The following is a 19,544-nucleotide window of genomic DNA, read 5'->3' on the forward strand; positions in this document are numbered from 1 at the left end:
CAGTCCCGCCCCAAAAACGTGCAGTAAGACCAAAACGCCCCTTCGTAAGCTTTCCTGGTCCTGGGTGCTAGGCTAGCTGCCATGAGGTTCTGTAGCTGGGGGCACCAATCTGCCAAAGTACTTCCGGGAAGTGTGTTGGTGTTGCCTCTGCAGATGGTAAGTGTTCCCTGAAAAGCTGCATCTTGAAGCGAGAGAGTGCGTCAGCAGCATTATTCAGCACCCCCGGGACATGTTTAGCCTTAAACTGTATGTTCAGTTTCATACATAACAGCACGATCTCTTTCAACAGGCGGAGAATCATTTTGCACCGTGCCGCCTGTTGGTTGATGCATTCCACCACTGTCATGTTGTCTGACCAAAAAATCACCGATTGATTTCGCAGATGATGAGGCCAAACCGTCAATGCCACCCAAATGGGAAAAAGTTCCAAGAAACCTATGTTGGCTGTCAGACCACTCCCAACCCACCAAGCCGGCCAATGTTGCGCCACCCACTCGTTCCAGAGTATGGCATCAAATCCCACACTGCCCGCAGCGTCAGTCCATAAACCTAACTCTGCGGAAGTAGTGGGGGGACCAGGCCACACTACCCTGCTGTTGAAACCCTCCAGAAATGCGATCCAAATCCGCATGTCCTGGCGAACCTCAGATGACAGTGTTGTGCGATGATGCTTTTCCTGCAGGCCTGTCATGGCCTGTGAGATGGAACAGGAGAATGGTCGTGCCATAGGTATTACCTGTAGTGCAAAGTTCAACTGGCCCACTGCCTGTTGTAGCTGGTGTAAGGTCACTTTATCTTTTGACAAACATTTTTGGAGAACTGCTCTAAATTTCACTATTTTTTCTTTAGGTAACCTAAAACATCCCTGTACAGAGTCCAATTCAATGCCTAAAAATTCAATTGTGGTTGCTGGACCCACTGTCTTCCCTGGTGCCAGAGGGACCCCAAAAGTACGCATGAGCACGCAAAATTCCTGCAATACCACTGCGCATTCCCGGGAGACAGCCGACCCCAGAAAGAGAAAGTCATCAAGATAATGCATGACATATTGGTGCCCAGTCGCCTGCCTGAAAACCCATTCCAAAAACGAACTGAATTTTTCAAAGTAAGCACAGGAAACAGAACAACCCATGGGCATGCACATATCCATGTAGAATTTCCCTTGAAATGAAAAGCCTAACAGGTGGTGATCTAACGGATGAACCGGCAGCAGCCGGAAAGCGGATTCAACATCTGATTTGGCTAGCAAGGCCCCTGGTCCCAAAACCCTTAGCATATCCACTGCCTGGTCAAAAGAAGCATATTTGACGCTGCAGAGTTCTTTGTTGATGGCGTCATTTAATGAATTGCCTCTAGGGGCTGATAGATTATGAATCAACCTGAACTCCTCCTCATCTTTCTTTGGGACCACCCACAGGGGCGAGCAGACAAAGTTGGGCACGGGGATGTGGTCAAATGGACCCGCTATTCTACCCAGGCGAAATTCTTTAGTGATTTTTTGTGCTGCTACCCCTGGGTTTAACCTTACCGACAGCTGATTTTTACACTCTGGTGTCCCTGTGTAGACAACAACTGGAATCCTAAAACCATACAAAAACCCTTCCTGTAACATCCTAGCCATGACATGATCTAGGTATCTATTAAACCAAGGAGTCATAGCCAATACGTCAATGGGTGAATGCGTTACCATTTTTTCCTTTTCCTTCTTCTTGTTTCTTCCTCCCTCTATTTCCTGAGAATGCATTCCCTTTCTTGAGGCATTTCGATTCTGGGTGAGAGGGGTGATTACATATGGAGCATGCGTGTCTGAATTTACAAGTGCCTTGGGCTCTGGTGCATGTCTCTCTGTTAAAATCCCAGCATACGCCTTTTCGACCCCCCCGTTCCCTGCACCCGGGGCCGTGCCCCCGGTTTGTGGTGGCCGAAAGGGCTGAGGTGCTTGAGAAGTGTGACTCTTGTTCCAAATTTGCCCTGCATTGCCCGGCTGCCCTGGGCCAAACTGATCAAACCAGGATATTGAATCAACCCGGTCCCATGTAAGTGATGGGTCAAATTCCTTAGCCTTCCTGAAATTCATGTCATATTCTTTCCAACCTACGCCACCATATTTATCATGAATCATTGTTACCCTGCTCTGGTAACACGCCATTTCTGCTTGCAGATTAGGCGAACGCTCCGCTATTATGGCCATAAACACTGAGAAAGCCCTTATCCAATTAGTCAGGGTCTCCTCCACCCTGAATCTTGACATTTCAACCCGCCATTCACCGGGAAGCATCCAATCCTTTTGCCTCTTAGCATAATCCATTTCCCTGTTATCCACAAGTAAAGAAAACATATTGACATACGCACCAGACCATATCAATTCCCTCACTTCCCATGTTACATGCCTTGCTAAATGTTCCCTCCTAGAGGGTAGCACCCCCGCGCCTAGCAATGGCAATGCCACCTCCTTACCTATTGCCCCGATTCCAGCTGGCTCCGCCATCTTGTCTTTTCCAATGTCGCTCTCCTGTTGTGCTGTTTGTGGTTGACTGGCCTTACTTGGGCCTGGGCTCGGCACCCCGCTTGGGGCAGCCATAATCCTCGCCACCATTCTTTGTGCCTCTGCGAGTGGGTCCTCCCCTACTTCTTTTGCGCCCACAGAAAGTGGTAACATACCCCCCTTTCCTAACCAAGGAAGGACTGCCACTATCTGTGATGCTAACTGTGGCGGGACCTGACCAACCTCTGTTGGCGCTAAAACCGGGACGGGGGCCCCTGGATTCTGGACCGGAACACTTGGGCATGGTGTGGGCACCACCGGAATTATCATTGGTACCACCGGGATAGCTGCTGGAGGCACCGAACCTGGTGCAGGCACAGGCACAGGCACAGGGGTCAATGGGACACTTGGCGCTACAGCAGTGTTAGAAATGGCGATTTCTGGTTGGCTAGGGCTTGCGCCAAAGCCAGGCAGAAACCACCACTCTAGTCAGGGTTGGGGAGTTACACGCCAAAGATAACCCCTGCTCACCCCCTTGGTAGCTTGGCACGAGCAGTCAGGCTTATCTCTGAGGCAAGGTGTAAAGCGTTTGCGCGCGTACCCAGCAACAACACCCAAGGCCCACCACAAAGGAAACTCCACACAAGGTATTCTATAAAAATAGCCTTTGTATTATACACAACACATTAGATAAAAACACACACTTTACAACGTGCCAATAGGCACGGGCAGAATTTACAAGGGATTATATGTACAGGGGACAGGGCCGGATGGACCACTTTCCGGAGTTAGCACTTTTAGATATTTAGCACTTAGCACCAAATATAAAATTACTGTAGCACAAAAATAGCATGTATAGCACACAACCAGTACTTACTGGTAACAAGAAAGTACCACCTACGCAACCCTAACCACCTTAGGAGACTATCACGCAGGGACTCAGAACCTCCCTAGTACCACCGGTACCAGGGGAACACAATCACCTAAGTATCACAATACCTGTAGGGGAAAACACACATTACACATGATGCATAAAACATTCAGAGGTGCAGAACATGGCACATGACGCATAAACTCATTCAGAGGTGCCGGGCAGGTAAACACATGATGCATAAAACATTCAGCGGTGTTCTGAAAGAAAACACATGATGCAGAAACTACATTCAGCGGTGTCATAAAAGGAAACACATGATGCATAAAACATTCAGAGGTGCAGGTAAGGAACATTAGCGAGAAACTCTCATGAGCCACCACCTGTGGCAGTCCTTAGGCCAACTGGCCTTGTCGGGGCTAGGACACCCTGTCCCAGTCAAGCTGCGCCAGCTGCGCAAGCCACAAAGCGTAAAGATCCCCAACCTAAACGTGGCAGCTGCCCACTAAGTACTGGGCAGCTGTAGACCTGAGCGAGGGCACCACTGTGCCCTTGGAACACCAATCGCCGTCACTCGTGGGGCCTCTCTGGGCTCTAACACAATTAAAATGCCCCCTAGAGCCTTCGTGGCTCTGCACAACAAGACAGCAACGTTGGAGCCTCACTGGGCTCGAAGAGAATAATGCCCCCGTCTGTTGGAGCGTGCACTGCGCTCTAAACAATTACTTGGCCAATCGTGGGAGCCTCACGGGGCTCGACAAAACACTGCCACCACGTTGGAGCCACACGGGGCTCTATGGAAACTGCCCCCGCACCCCCAGCACAGGCGCGGAGTCCCCCAGCCCCTCTACACTCACCGGGCCGTTGCTCGGGGGACTCCCGCGTAGTCTCCTCTCTCTCCGCTCCGGGGAAGGACTCCGAGGTTTCTCCTTAACGCGGAGGGGCAGGCACCGACAATGTGCCTCGCGCCCCCTCCGCACTAGGTCCTGCCGCACTTCTCTCTTCGGTCCAGCGCGGGGTGGACTCCCGCCTGGATCTTCACTCTCGGGCAGAGTGCCCCGGGGCGCAGGGTAGGCTCCTGCCTGCTCCGGGGCTCGGAGCAGCCGCGATGCTGCAGTAGGAGGCGGGGTAGGCTCCCGCCCTCCTTCCCTAAGTTCCGGTTGTCCCGGAGGCCCGTCCTCAGCCGCCTGACTTCCGGCTGAAGCCCGGCCGCGGCGGTGATTTCTCCCCTCATAGAGGGGTAGGCTCCCTCGCAAGCACCGCAAGCTAGCGGGGTGGGCACCCGCCAGCCAACTAGTCAAATAAGCGGGGTGGCACCCGCCAACGAGCACACCATGCGGGGTGGGCACCCGCTGCAGCAGCAAAGCGCTCCCGCTACAAAGCCCACAAAAGCGCTCCCAGGCGCTTAGGAATAGCAAGTCCAGCAAAACAGCGCTCCCAGCGCTCTAAAGCCCATAAAGTGCTCCCAGGCGCTGCAAGTCAAAAAGGTCCAGCAGAAAGTCCTCCAAGAGCAGGGGGGCAAAGGCTGGGCCCAGAGCCAGCACACAGGGCCCTCCAGCAGGGAGGCAGTCCCCAGTGGCGGTCTCTCCTGGCGCCCAGCAGCAGCAGGCCCCCTCCAGATGATCCTGCAAGAGAACCCATGTAAGGGGACACAGCCCCTTTTTATACAGTAAATTCTTTGTCTGCAAGGTGCAGGGAAGGGGCGAACCAGTTCCAACAGGTTCCTGAGCACTTTGTTTTGCTCAGCCCCTCTCCCTATTCACTGGCAGGGCTAGGGTCATTAGACGCACCACAGGGGCCGGAGCCAGCATTGTGTGGGGAAAGCCCTGTCCTATTCAGGACCCAGGTGTACTCCTCCCTAGCCATCAGTATGCTAAACTCCCATTCACCACTGGGTGACTCCTCCTGACTCTGGGGAATCCCTAGCCCGTCACATGACCTCCACCAGCCAATTGCCAGACAAGCCACACATTTCATACTGCACACTGAAGTGCCCACTTCTAGAAGTGGCACTTCCACACTAGGTACATGCACGCCGCACACATCATCGCGCAGCATTCATTCACACGAGTCCGCACATACCAAACTCGGGCCTGCACACCCCGCGCATCAGGAACTACCAGGACACATACATTCCCCCATGCACTCCTATGGGAGGGCAGGCCAACCTCACAACACGCACGCACTTTACCCTGGGACACAGCGGTAAAGTGCGCAGAAACCCAAAATCACTACACCAAGTTACCAATAAAAAGCAAAAAGTCTCGGGGGTGAACCTGCCAGAAGGGCCAAGTCCAACAAGCAGGTATAGCTATAGGGCTCTCCGGTGTAACTGGAAGACCTGAGGGACCCTCCCCAGAAGGGATTTCACCTAAAGGTTGCCTTGGTGCGGGGTCCTGGTTCTTCCCCTTCTTGTTTCTAACCCACTTGGGGAGTGATTCTAATTCTCCTCTGGGTTTTGGGGGCACTATTGTCTGCTTGGGTCTGCCTGATGGGCCACTCTGGTCATCTACCTTCTGTCAGAGCTCTGCCAGGCTGTGCCCCATTTGCTCTACCTTTCCCCATCTCCAAAACCATTGTCGCCATCCTGCGCATCATAGATTCCAACATATGATCCATGCGGTAACGCTTTGCCCCCGTTTACCAGACATCTTTTACTTGGGCCCACAATTGTCAGATAACCCACACACTGATCAGCAATTACTCTGCAAGCACAATGCTATTCATCACCTAAATGGGACCTAACCAGGTCCTTACATGTATGTTGGGGGTACACAAACTAGCCGTAAGCACCACGCAACTGGGACCGCACCACACCAGCTAGACTGGGTGGTACGCGAGCGAACTCTAGCCCGGCGGCCCACAGAAGCAGTGAAGTGCAGGCCTGCCTGTGTCCCCTTACAGCGACACCCTCTGTCTCGCCTCCTTCTTGTCTAGTGTGAAGAACACCCACTATATACTCCTACGATGAAAACCAAGTTAGCATATGTATGGAAAACAATAAACAAAACTCAGAACCAAATCACCCAGTCTTTTTTTAAAATGCTGCCACTTAAAATTGCTCCTTAAAAGCCCCCCCCCCACAAGAGGACGCTCAAATATGTTGCCTGAATCACACGCCTACGTTTGCCTTATACGCTATAATACTGTCACTGCGCAAAACTCTTGTTTTAAAAAAGGCTCCCCTGATGCAGTAAATGCCCTCTCTGAGGACCGAACTGAAGACCTTCTGATTATGAGACTGACGCGCTACCTACTCCGCTACTACACGCTTTAAATATTTCCCCACCTTACTGCAGGAAATACGATTGCCTACACTTTAGACTGAGCACCCAGTGACCTTGAAAAGACCAGGGATTGAACACCTCTCTACTTTTCTTAAAATAGCTCCAACTGAATAGTTCCCACAAGGTCTCACTGAACAGAATCAATGGAGAATTGAACCCCGCGCATCAGGAACTACCAGGACACATACATTCCCCCATGCATTCCTATGGGAGGGCAGGCCAACCTCACAACACGCACGCACTTTACCCTGGGACACAGCGGTAAAGTGCGCAGAAACCCAAAATCACTACACCAAGTTACCAATAAAAAGCAAAAAGTCTCGGGGGTGAACCTGCCAGAAGGGCCAAGTCCAACAAGCAGGTATAGCTATAGGGCTCTCCGGTGTAACTGGAAGACCTGAGGGACCCTCCCCAGAAGGGATCTCACCTAAAGGTTGCCTTGGTGCGGGGTCCTGGTTCTTCCCCTTCTTGTTTCTAACCCACTTGGGGAGTGATTCTAATTCTCCTCTGGGTTTTGGGGGCACTATTGTCTGCTTGGGTCTGCCTGATGGGCCACTCTGCTCATCTACCTTCTGTCAGAGCTCTGCCAGGCTGTGCCCCATTTGCTCTACCTTTCCCCATCTCCAAAACCATTGTCGCCATCCTGCGCATCATAGATTCCAACATATGCTCCATGCGGGAACGCTTTGCCCCCGTTTACCAGACATCTTTTACTTGGGCCCACAATTGTCAGATAACCCACACACTGATCAGCAATTACTCTGCAAGCACAATGCTATTCGTCACCTAAATGGGACCTAACCAGGTCCTTACCTGTATGTTGGGGGTACACAAACTAGCCGTAAGCACCACGCAACTGGGACCGCACCACACCAGCTAGACTGGGTGGTACGCGAGCGAACTCTAGCCCGGCGGCCCACAGAAGCAGTGAAGTGCAGGCCTGCCTGTGTCCCCTTACAGCGACACCCTCTGTCTCGCCTCCTTCTTGTCTAGTGTGAAGAACACCCACTATATACTCCTACGATGAAAACCAAGTTAGCATATGTATGGAAAACAATAAACAAAACTCAGAACCAAATCACCCAGTCTTTTTTTAAAATGCTGCCACTTAAAATTGCTCCTTAAAAGCCCCCCCCCCACAAGAGGACGCTCAAATATGTTGCCTGAATCACACGCCTACGTTTGCCTTATACGCTATAATACTGTCACTGCGCAAAACTCTTGTTTTAAAAAAGGCTCCCCTGATGCAGTAAATGCCCTCTCTGAGGACCGAACTGAAGACCTTCTGATTATGAGACTGACGCGCTACCTACTGCGCTACTACACGCTTTAAATATTTCCCCACCTTACTGCAGGAAATACGATTGCCTACACTTTAGACTGAGCACCCAGTGACCTTGAAAAGACCAGGGATTGAACACCTCTCTACTTTTCTTAAAATAGCTCCAACTGAATAGTTCCCACAAGGTCTCACTGAACAGAATCAATGGAGAATTGAACCTACAGTCTCAAACCTTTCAGACCACAGTGACTCTGGCTTAATCAGCAAGCACACGCTTCCCTGCTAAGCTGAATCTCTTTACCTTGGAAGCGCGTGCCTCACTTAACTCCTCATCGTCCGATTTCCCCCAGGGTCTGCCGGCTCCATCACTGCGTACGTTTTCTCCCGCATCCGACGTCTGCTCTCTCCTACGAAACAGGAACCGCCATCCACCACGAAAAAGCGAACCTTGGAAGCGCGCGCCACCCGTATCTGCCGGCTCCGTCACTCCGCTGCGAGTCAGGAACCGCCCGGCCACCGCGTCACGCTACCTGTAGGGAGAGAAAAACACAAAAAAGGTTGACAGCCTCATAGAGGCTGGGCGCGACAGGCCTGGGAGCGCGGGACAAAGAGAAAGACTCCCACGCTCCCCGGCCTTTTATCATGTATTACTGGGAAAGCCGGTTCTAACCTGCCTGCCCCCTGCTCCCCCCTTGCCCCGGAAGCGCCTTAATTGCTCCCGGGTCAAGGTGGAGCCCCCACAAGTCAATCCCCGGCGCTTCCACCACGTCATAATGATGCGGTGGAGCGCGCCGCACCAGGGAGAGCAGGCGAGGGGTAAAGGGGGAGGCGCCCCGCCATACTTGCGGCAGGGCCGACACCGGCCCCGCCTTTTTCTTACACTCGTCAGCTAATAGCGCGCACACTTGTGTTGTGCACATCTATATGACTGTTAACACACAATGACTGAGAGATCAGTTATAGGTCTTTCACCGAAGGGCCCAATCAGCACTTGCACATCACGTGACCTGTGCCACCAGCAACAGGGGCCAGACTACAGAAACTTTACGCTGGTGGAATAAAATAGAAAAAAACAAAACATACACCTATTTCCATCATGTTTACTGCTTCTACAATGAGGAATGGGCAACTGTATTTGCATGTGGGCAAAATACATAGGCAGGCCTCACGTGTGATATATACTGCCTTGGGTAGCTTAGTTGTTTAGCTACTTGCTGGACTCACGTACATGACCACTCTCGACTAATTCTTTCATCACCCTAAGTGTATAGTTCTCTGAATCAGTCTCAGAGCAACACGAGGCGCCAGGCATTTATTATAAATTTGTCCAAGTGTGTCATCTAAATTTCACCGAAATGGTAAATTAAAATAAAATACCCTCCACGTCATGGTGCATTTGCATGTGTATGTACTTAAACATAAACCCCAATGTGCCCATCCCCTCGCTGGTGCCAGCCACTTTCCTGAAGTTCGCAGGGGTTAACATAGCCATAGTTTTACTGTTCAGTTGCTGTAAAAGCTTATAATATGTTATTGCGTGCACTTTTTTTATTTAATTGATCACTCCACTGCAAACAAAGAAACATAAATAAAAAACATTGCCATTTACTATGCCAATAGCTCCAACTAGTAGTCGAATTCAGTAAAAGAGTCATGTTAATATATGAAAAAATCTTGATGAGTTATGCAACCCACCAAGGATATCTTGTTTAGGACTTTATCCAGCTATACTATGGAAAGCTGTACTTCATTTCATATTTTTGCCTGATGGAGTTGGAGGGTATCTTTTGATAGCAACCAAAAATGAACCATGGAAATGTGTATGAATTATTGATTAAAAAGAGTGCAGAACATAGGGCCCCTCTGAGATAACTACCTGCCAGAGTTATGGGACTAGAAAAAGGAGAGGTTCTGGATAAACCAGAGCCTGCGTGAATCACAGCTAGGACCTAAGGTCTCAATTTATGTAGAACAGAGTATAAACATATGTTGAGTTTAAATAGAAAAAGAAAATTACACAGTGTTGTGCTCCAAAAACAATACTACAAAGATTTTTGAGAAAAATAATTATTTCTTCGCTTTATACTTCAAGCCATTTTTGTATGCATTTAAAGTTTCACATCACCTGATACAATGCATAACTATTCAAATCAAAAAGTAAATAAGCATTCAGTGTTACATTAAAAATCCCAATGCATTTCGGGTTAATATCTAACCCTTCGTCAGGGGATAAATGAGTTCATAATTAACGATAAACAGTGTTCAAAATTTCTTGCGTTCAATTCTTCTTGACCTCCAAACGGAACTACAACAAAAATCACATGTGTGCTATTAGCCATGTTCTAATTACAACTGGATATGTTTAGAATTTGCACTCGAAAAAAAGGCAAAGTAAGGAAAGAAAAGAGGACCTATGAAAAAATTCCCGTATAATGGTGAAATTGAAGAAGAATAAATAGATGAAATGTCACCCAAAAAGTGAAAGCATGAAAAGTGTGTTACGGGCTTACCAAAATAGCGGCGTTGCCTAGTGTTGAAAAGAAGGGTTCTCTGGGCTCTTGGTAAGAAACCGTCTGCAACAAAATGTGACTAATGAGCTACCAATTACGTATCACATCATGTGTTACGTCGAATAAAACCAAATACGCTTAGTGCCCTGTGAACTCACCCTCGTCAGTTGCACGATGCTGGAAAAGATGTTCGCTACTTGGCTGATGTAAGAAAATGCCGTGCCTGTAATAGAAGCACCCAGAGAGGTTGTTCTCGGTTGCTATACTCAAATGGGATTTTTTTTAAAAAGGTTCCAGTGGTTCTACAGCGCGATAAAACCACTGTAGAGTTATGGGACTGCCATAAATCAGCAGTGATCCTCCTATAGCAACACTCATGGTTCCTCCGCTCTAGGTAAAGTCAGGGAAAGCGCTGTGTTTCCAATGGCAGAGCCTTAGGAGACTTTGCAGTTGGAAACTTCTGACCTGTTAGTCCACCACCAACCGTTCTTTTTGTCTCACCACATTCGCTGACTGGAAAACCGGGAGGGCAGGGAAAGGTACATATGTTGTGATAAGAGGAATGAAGATGAACGGAGGTGCAGGCAGGCACTGACAGTGGATACAAGGGAATATGGGCTATGGCAATGGAAGAGTCTGGATGTAATGCAAGTCTGTGAGTAGGAAACACAGACAGAGCAGAAGTGCATTCTCAATTATGGAAAACAAGTGTAATCTAGAACAAGCATTTGCAATGCAATAGGTCTCGCATTACTAAAAGTTTGAGTTATTGGTGTTGCATAATTATTTGCAAAGCCAATAGCTCAAACTTTCAGTAATGCGAGACTTATTGCATTGCAAATGCTTTACCTTTGGTATAATCGCAGCACCCGCGCTATACTTTTAATGTTATAGGTAAAGCGCGGGTGCTGCGATTATACCAAAAGTAAAGAAATAGATGTTTTTTTCTAGTCCTTTACTTTGAGTATAATCGCGGCACCCGCGCTTTACTTATAACATTAAAAGTAAAGCGCGGGTGCCGCGATTTAACCAAAAGTAAAGAAATAGAAAAAAAAATCTATTTCTTTACCTTCGGTATAATCACGGCACCCGTGCTTTACTTTTAATGTTATAAGTAAAGCGCAGGTGCCGCGATTATACCAAAAGTAAAGAAAAAGATGTTTTTTGCTATTTCTTTACCTTTGGTATAATCGCTGCACCCACGCTTTACTTATAACATCAAAAGTAAAGCGCGGGTGCCGCGCTTATACCAAAAGTAAACAAAAACAAGTGGCGCACGCATCACGCCTGTGTCTGGGCACGATCATAGCTCCTCCTACCACCTATTGGTGTCTATTACACGCTTGGTGCGCGTAATAGACACCAATAGGCCATGGGAGGAGCTATGCGGGCGCCTCGGGCCAATTGCTTGCAGTCTTTTAGAATAAGACGCACGCAAAGGCCAATGGGGGAGCTGAAAAGGAAATGCACACGCACAAGCGTGTGCGATTTCAGGGTCCATTTCTGAACCCCGGACAAAAGGACTCTTGCCTGCGCGAGCACTGCTGCGCAGTGCAACGCAGGTCGCAAGACCTACAAAAGGAATACAGGGACATCTCAGGAGTTGGAGAGGGGGAGCAACAATGCAAAATGAGAGTCTGGGTATATCTTAGTGGTGTGCAAAGGTTTAATTACACTTGTGTAACAAATGCAATGATTTCATGTCATGCAATACACGTAATGTCGGGAATTACACGGGTGAAAAACGTGAGCACTTTTTTGCTGTGGGGAACTGTTTTTTTATCATAAAATGTATGACAGGAGATATTTTCCCCTTAAACCAGACCACTTGTCCATATCTCAAGTAACATTTAAATGCAAGGTATGCCGTTTCACTCAAGCCACAGTGGAATTAGCTTGTTTTACAGGTAATTTTGCATATTGTTCCCAAAACATACAAAATGTCTGAGATAAAATTCATTATGCACCTTCGCACACCCCTAACAACTATCACACATCGATAAGAGATGTAATTCATGACCTACACTAATGAAACTAGGGGGCATATGTACAAGCCCCTATCGCCACCACAATGTCACCGATAGTGATGTAGTGGTGGCGATAGGGGCTGCACCTTATGTACAAGGCACTGTTCAGCCACTTAACGTGGCTTAGCGCAGCCTTGTAGATAAGGCATCCTTTCATGCTATGATTAGCATGAAAGGGGTGGGCAGTGGGTGTTGTGGTGGGCGTTCCACTGCAACACACATACATTTTGACACTGCCCCCTATGTACAAGGGTAGCGCACATAGGAGGTAGCCCCAAAATTAAGACCAGGTAAAAACTGGTCTTAAGATGGCGAAATGAGGAGAAATGCATTATTTCTCCTCTTTTTTGCTTTTTCCATGTGTGCTGCCTTGTGCAGCACACATGGAAAAAGCAAAGTGCCAATGTTTGTTTATGTGTAGGAAGGTGTCCTTTTCTGTACATAAACAAACTTTGAAAAAAAATTCAATGTTGTCACTTTTATGTGTGCTGCATGAAGCAGCACACATGAAAGTGACAGAATTGCATTTTAGGATTGTTTATGTGCAGGAAGGGACACCTTCCTACACATAAACAATCCTCCCCTGCACGCAGACACCTGTGCAAGGGTGCCTGCGTTGGCGCTAAGTTACTAAACTTAGTGCCATCGCAGGGGAAAATGCAAGGCTGCACCACATTCTTGTAAATATGGTGTAGCCTTGTGTTTCAGAAGTGGCGGAGCGCAGCATTAAGTAAAGGAGGCTAACACTGCGTTCCGCCACTTCCTAGTACATATCCCCCTAGATGTTGGTAGCCAGGGGCGGCTCCTCCACTATGGCGAAGGAGCGTCACCCCACTGCTTTCTCGCAGTGCAAGAAGCAGAAACAAAATGTTAATAACTACCATTTTATGTTTCTGCTTCTCACACTGCGAGAAAGCAGAAGGGTTTGGTTGCGGGTTGGCAGGCTGCTCTTCGAGCAGGGCTGGACAGTGGGGGAGTGGTGTGCCCACTCCTGAGTACTCATGACTGGTTTTGTCAGCGCACTGGGGCTGACCAAACCAGTCATACACACTCTGCCCTTCTCCATGTAGGCTGCAATGCAGCCCACATGGAGAACATGGCTGGGCCACTAGCCCCTGGCTGGGCGGCGTCCTGATCAATCACAACACTGCATGCAGCATTGTGATTGGCTCAGGGGTGGGGGCCTGGCTGCCTGCTTCATGTTCCTGAGAGCAGGAGCAGAAGCAGAGACAACGCAGGACCCGGCCGGCGGGAAGGTAAGTTTACATTTAAAAAAAAATAATAATAAACACCCCCAACCAAGTGACCCCCCGCATCCACACCCACGAGTCAGGCTAGCCTCAACTTTTGGTAACATATTGCCTTATTGGGACTGTCATTCTTCAAACACAAAACTGGCAAGGATCTCCTAAGAACGAACCAGCGTATTCGAAAAATGAACAATCTCTGAGGGAAGATTGTAAAGTGGGGCAGATAATCGAAGACGAAAATCTTGCCAAAGTGATAGACAGGACTGAATGATGCCTAAATAAAGAGACCGGGAGGCAGGGTGGATTATCTGAAGTCAACTATGTGTGTCAGTGGAATATAGTGTGTGTCAGAGACAGAATAAATGAGAGAGAGAAAGCGAGAGAGAGAGAGAGAGAGAGAGAGAGAGAGAGTGAGAGAGAAAAAACGACAGCGAAAGATACATAAATGTGTAGACAGATGATTTCGAGAGACAATTTGCTTTTATGGGGATGGTGAGAATTCTGCACCCGTTTGTTTATTTTCTTAACTTTGGTAAAATAAGTAGATAAGGATGATTTAATTATGTAGTAATATGTTAAGGTAATTTTCTAACCGGCCCATGTCTGATAAATTAGTAGGAGTGTGGCTGTTTCGATCCCAGACCGAAGTTGCTTAAGAAAAGCTATTTAGCCTTCTACGTTTATTAAATGAGTACTGTTAAAAAGAGCAATAATAAAAATGGATTCGAATGCTTTTGCTCTGACGGAAAAGGGAGGTTCAAATTTACTACAAAACGTAAAGGCAATATACACCTGTCATTCTTTGGTTGTTTCACAACGTGCTGTTTTTTTTCCAGGTGCAAACAGAGATCAAGAAAACCTGGACTAGATGGCACTTGGCCTTCGACTGGAAAAGCACAACTCAATGTGGTAATTACAGATATGGCTCTGTTCTCACCAACATGACGCACAGCACCAGCAGCCAATCCCAGATGGTGGCCAGCTCAAGGATGGTGCTAATCTCGAGCAAGGTCTCTCGTAGTGTCACGAAGCAGGCAGAAGGACACATGAACTTGCCGGGTTATGTTAGGAGCAACTCTGACCAGGATTGCGTTCCGCAGTGGATCCAAGAAGAAAATAACGAGGACGATGAAAAGAAAGTAGATGACATATCGCTGAAAGAAACGCTGCGGCCCCTGCAAGCGGGGGCCGAGCCAGAAGTCAACAAAGAAGACATTGAGGAAGTAGTATGAATTGTCCACAGTATTCTACTCCTAAAAATGGGATTCAACAGTAATTGATCAATTTATGAATTGTATCAATGTCTTCATATGTTTCAAGCAGGTTACCAAGGACTGGAATCGCAGTGGGAGTTTTGTTTACAAATACATTTTCTTAACTTCAAGCTGCTGATTGTGTTTCCTAGTAAGGTTTCTGAAAATATTGAATCAAAAGCACAAAGGGAATACAGTTTATGTGGAGACTTTACTGACTTTAAAGATAAATTATTTTGACATGGAAATACAATTTTTAAAGATATCTGAATTTTAATGTACAGTTGTGCGACCTTAAATGATTACTGGAAATGCTGTTCATGCTACTGCATTGTGCTCCCTGATCAATGACATTGCTTTAAGGGTGAATGAATATTAAACCAGCTTTTATTATTGACTTGGAAAACTATGTTCAAATGTGTGCGTCCAAGACTATCCGATGAGTAGAGCACGTTTGTCATGAATGAAGTACTTTCTTTATAGTTTTATTTAACTGCAGACGAGACTGTAAATGCTTTCTCTTATTTTAGGAATCGGATTCCTATATTTTGCATATCTCGTGAGGGGGAAAGAGGATTCCAAAGAATCTATTTCTGATAGAACTTTTTTTTTCGAACTAAAATCAGTGGTCAAATACTGGTAATATTTGCTGACACTGTGGCAGTTTTATTTTTTTTACATTGCATGTCTAAAGGAAGATGTGATTTATAAAAATACCTATGTTGTTGCAATATGTTGCTTGTTATGACAAATAATTATTTTGCATTGCATAAAGTCTATATTTTATTTTGCAGAACAAGCATCCATGTACAGTCGTATTTATAACAAGACATTTGGGAGCTCTTCTGAATAATGCGTATTTCCCCTCTTTGTTTAAATGTGCTCCACACGTTTCTTTACCCCTGGGTCCACTGGTTTTCTTGGACTGGGAGCGGTGTAGTTCTAATAGGACTTTGGTGCTCCCCGATGGACCTGTCTCTCTTGTTTAGAAAGTTCAGCAGTGCCTTGTTATTACAGCACATAAGAGTCTCAAAAAGGACAGACGGGAAACTCTCAAGTTACAGGTTTACTTCTAAGATATTCAAAGAACAAAGGCACAGATTGCAATTAGTCAAAGAAACATTTGGCGTACTAAGCCAAAATGTTACTGGAAATCAAGAACTCAGGAGCGTTGTGAAATAAAACACAGATTTGCCTTCTCAGAGCGCAGATGGGACTTTTTTCTCTTGTCCCGAAATCAGTTCTTTTCTTAGTATTTTTGACAAAAGGTTCATATATTCAGAGCATTAAAACATGGAGTCTCATTCTCTTAGCTAATAGAAATGAGGTAAAGAGAAACATTTGGGACAGAATACATTTGAGGATTGTCTCACTATGAAATATGATTCTGAAATCACACAGTCTGCCATATGGGGACAGAATGATTACATCGTTATTCAGTCTGAGACAGCTAAATTCAGTCTTGAGAAAAATATATTTTGTTCTGAACATTTCAACAAAGTCTTCTACTTGCTCCTTGGAGACTAATGACTTTATTCTAGCAGAGAATGAAACAGAAGACCTAATCATGTGATGTAGTGCAATGTCACATTAAAGGTGGACGACAGACACGAAGGGGCAAATTATCAAGAAACGGCGTTAAAATTATCGCCGCTTTAGCGGCAGAAAACTGCAGCTAAAGCGGCGATAATGGGCTTGAAAATATGCCCTTGAGAATTCCCATAGAAGCCCATGTTCTGGTGTCTAACATGGGCTTCTATTGGAATTCTCTGTGGCATATTATTGAGCCCATTATCGCCGCTTTAGTGGCAGTTTTCTGAGATAATTTTAACGCCGTGCTTGATAATATGCCCCTAAATTAGCATAATTTAACTTAAAGCATGATTTCTGCAGTTTTCGACCTCAAATTGCTACTATTCGGTGTCCACAGATTCCATGGATCAAGCTCAGGAAGGGCCCAGCCCTGTCATATCATCTAGACAAATATTCCTTACATACACACCCTCCACTTCCAGTGCCATACATGAAGCATGAGACCTGATGCATCTAGACAGACATGCATATTGTCGCTGGCCTTACTTCTTCCCACTCTTTATTTTACAAGAATGTCCTGCCCTACCCAAGTTCCTCGCCGACCGTTTTACCAATAATGGGTTAGACGCACATCCTTCCTTCCTGTCTGCCCACAGGAGAATTTGGGGGCATATTATCAAGCCAGGCGATAAAATTATCGCCGCTTTAGCGGCAGAAAACTGCCGCTAAAACGGCGATAATGGGCTTGATAATATGCTGAATGGAATTCCAATTGAAGCCCATGTTAGACGTCCTCCACAACTAACATGGATTTCAATTGGAATTCCATAGAGCCTATTATCAAGCCCATTATTGCCGTTTAAGCTGCAGTTTTCTGCCGCTAAAGCGGCGATAATTTTATCGCCTGGCTTGATAATATGCCCCTTGGTTTCCTCAGAGAGTAGGGAATTTTGTCAGAGGCACCAGGGGCGCCCCTGGGTTTTCAGAAATAGTCTCTCCCCACCCTACTGGAAAATGTGGAGTGAAATAAAAAGCCTGTCGGGTCCAGGAGAGGGCTCGACCTTCTGAAACCACACTACAATGGCCATCTTCAGACTTGTCAAATAGAGAATGGTTCACTTTTATTCACTATTATACTAATAGTCTTTGTATGAATCGTGATGTGTCTGACTCAGCCCATTCAGCAGAACAAAAATACGTTTGATCATAACCATGGAGTGGTTCTTCAAGATAATATCTGCAAGAACATTAGAGGCTTGTTCCCATCTATGCCTGCATCCAAATAAATATTTGAATGTACATGATGGGCATGTATGAAACGCTTTCAAATTGTTGTTTCTGACGAAAATGTGAGGGGAAAGAAATGTTTTATGCTTGCTCAATCTTTTTTGCTTCTCATTCTTACATGGTGGCACGCCTAGAAAAGTCATTTAGTTGTCCATCTGGCACTCTTTTGAACCATTGATTATGTGATTTCTTTCTTTTTTCGGTGTGCTGCTCCCTCCTAGTGTTTTGTCTAAGAACACTCTCTACTTAAACAATGAATTCGGGAGAAAGTGATGCCTCTCACTTCCAAGTTGGAGGTACGCACAATTATACTTAGACCTGTTCAGGTCTTATTTACATTTAATCTGTTCAATGAAAATTCCATCCAATTTAATCCAGCTTTACATTCATATCTTTTATTTCGTTTCTGTTTTCATATTGTGATATATTCCACATCTCTTTAGTGAAGAAACATATTTGTTTTGCATATTCACACAACCCAATGCATTTCGGGTCAACAAAAGAGACCCTTCTTCAGGGGTTTCCGTGTGTGGCAAAACTCCCGCCTCTTCCTCTGTCAATACGAGTTAGAACTGTTTCTTCACTAAAGAGATGTGGAATATATCACAATATGAAAACAGAAACGAAATAAAAGATATGAATGTAAAGCTGGATTAAATTGGATGGAATTTTCATTGAACAGATTAAATGTAAATAAGACCTGAACAGGTCTAAGTATAATTGTGCGTACCTCCAACTTGGAAGTGAGAGGCATCACTTTCTCCCGAATTCAACGCCTAGAAAAGTACCATATGTTTGTTGCGAAGAAAAGATTGTCTGACTGATAGAACGAAGAAGTGGAAGATCAGTTGGATAATCCTTCATACATGGTGCTCTGAACCTATCATGCCCTCATGTTTCATATGAAATCTTCCAACCTAAGAAGTCAGCCTGGTTTTTGTTTTCAGAACCGCTTTGGCGCCGCATACCGAGAAATTCTGAAAACTCTAATATCGAATCTACTAAAACCTGATCGGACAGTTATAGTTTAAGTGTGAAAAGCCTGCATACAGTTGAATAACAATATAGCCACTTTTTGCTGTAATCTGGTGCCTGCGCGCTTCCATGTCCTCAGTTCTAAGTTCTAAGCGCAAGCCTTGCACAGACGGAACATCTGCTGGTGCCATGTTCTCAGGCAGCGGGTTCAGACTAATGCACTCCAATGTGCATGGTGCCATGGGCATTCTTAAGCCTGTTTTCCTTGAAGGAATTGAGGACAGTGACCTTCACACTTAAACCCATGATTAACAGGAAGGGTCATATTTTGTGACGCTTGCACCTTATATTGGAGCAATCACAACTTTTTCCTGATAATGCAGACGTTTTACTCAAAATGCACCCAAGTTATACTACATACATAGTATTTTCCACAGAGAATGCATGGAGCAAACCAATCTGAATATTTATACTGTTTATTTACTCGATAATGATTGGGAAGAACAGTTTATGTTACCTTTCGAACTTATAAGGCAAAACTAAGGGCCTCATTTAGAGTTTTGTAGGACAGGAGCGTTGCGATAAATTGGCAGTACTCTAGCCCCAACAAACGGCTGTTTCCTCTACCTCATTTGAATCAGGTGAACCACAGAGTTTCTGACAGCAAAGGTTAATTTGGGTCAGGTTCTGCTAACATTGATCCAGCAATCCTTCTACAAATGAATCAATGGGTCACAGTAGCATTGGACCTGCCTTATTTAGGGTAGGGTGTCTATCACTGATA

At 46.1% G+C, this 19,544-nt stretch overlaps 1 protein-coding gene across 1 annotated transcript in view; it reads left to right on the plus strand.

Moving 5' to 3' along the window:
- The window catches only part of PTH2R (parathyroid hormone 2 receptor), a 1,278,649-nt gene extending 1,263,282 nt beyond the window's left edge, over positions 1 to 15,367 (plus strand). The window contains exon 13 of the mRNA XM_085646864.1: positions 14,549 to 15,367. Within this exon, the coding sequence (XP_085502990.1) occupies positions 14,549 to 14,944 (396 nt within the window). The 3' untranslated portion in view covers positions 14,945 to 15,367. The remainder of the gene's footprint in view (positions 1 to 14,548) is intronic.
- Positions 15,368 to 19,544: the final 4,177 nt, after the last annotated feature.

The sequence above is a fragment of the Triturus cristatus genome, chromosome 3_2 (assembly GCF_964204655.1).
Source record: "Triturus cristatus chromosome 3_2, aTriCri1.1, whole genome shotgun sequence".
NCBI lineage: Eukaryota > Metazoa > Chordata > Amphibia > Caudata > Salamandridae > Triturus > Triturus cristatus.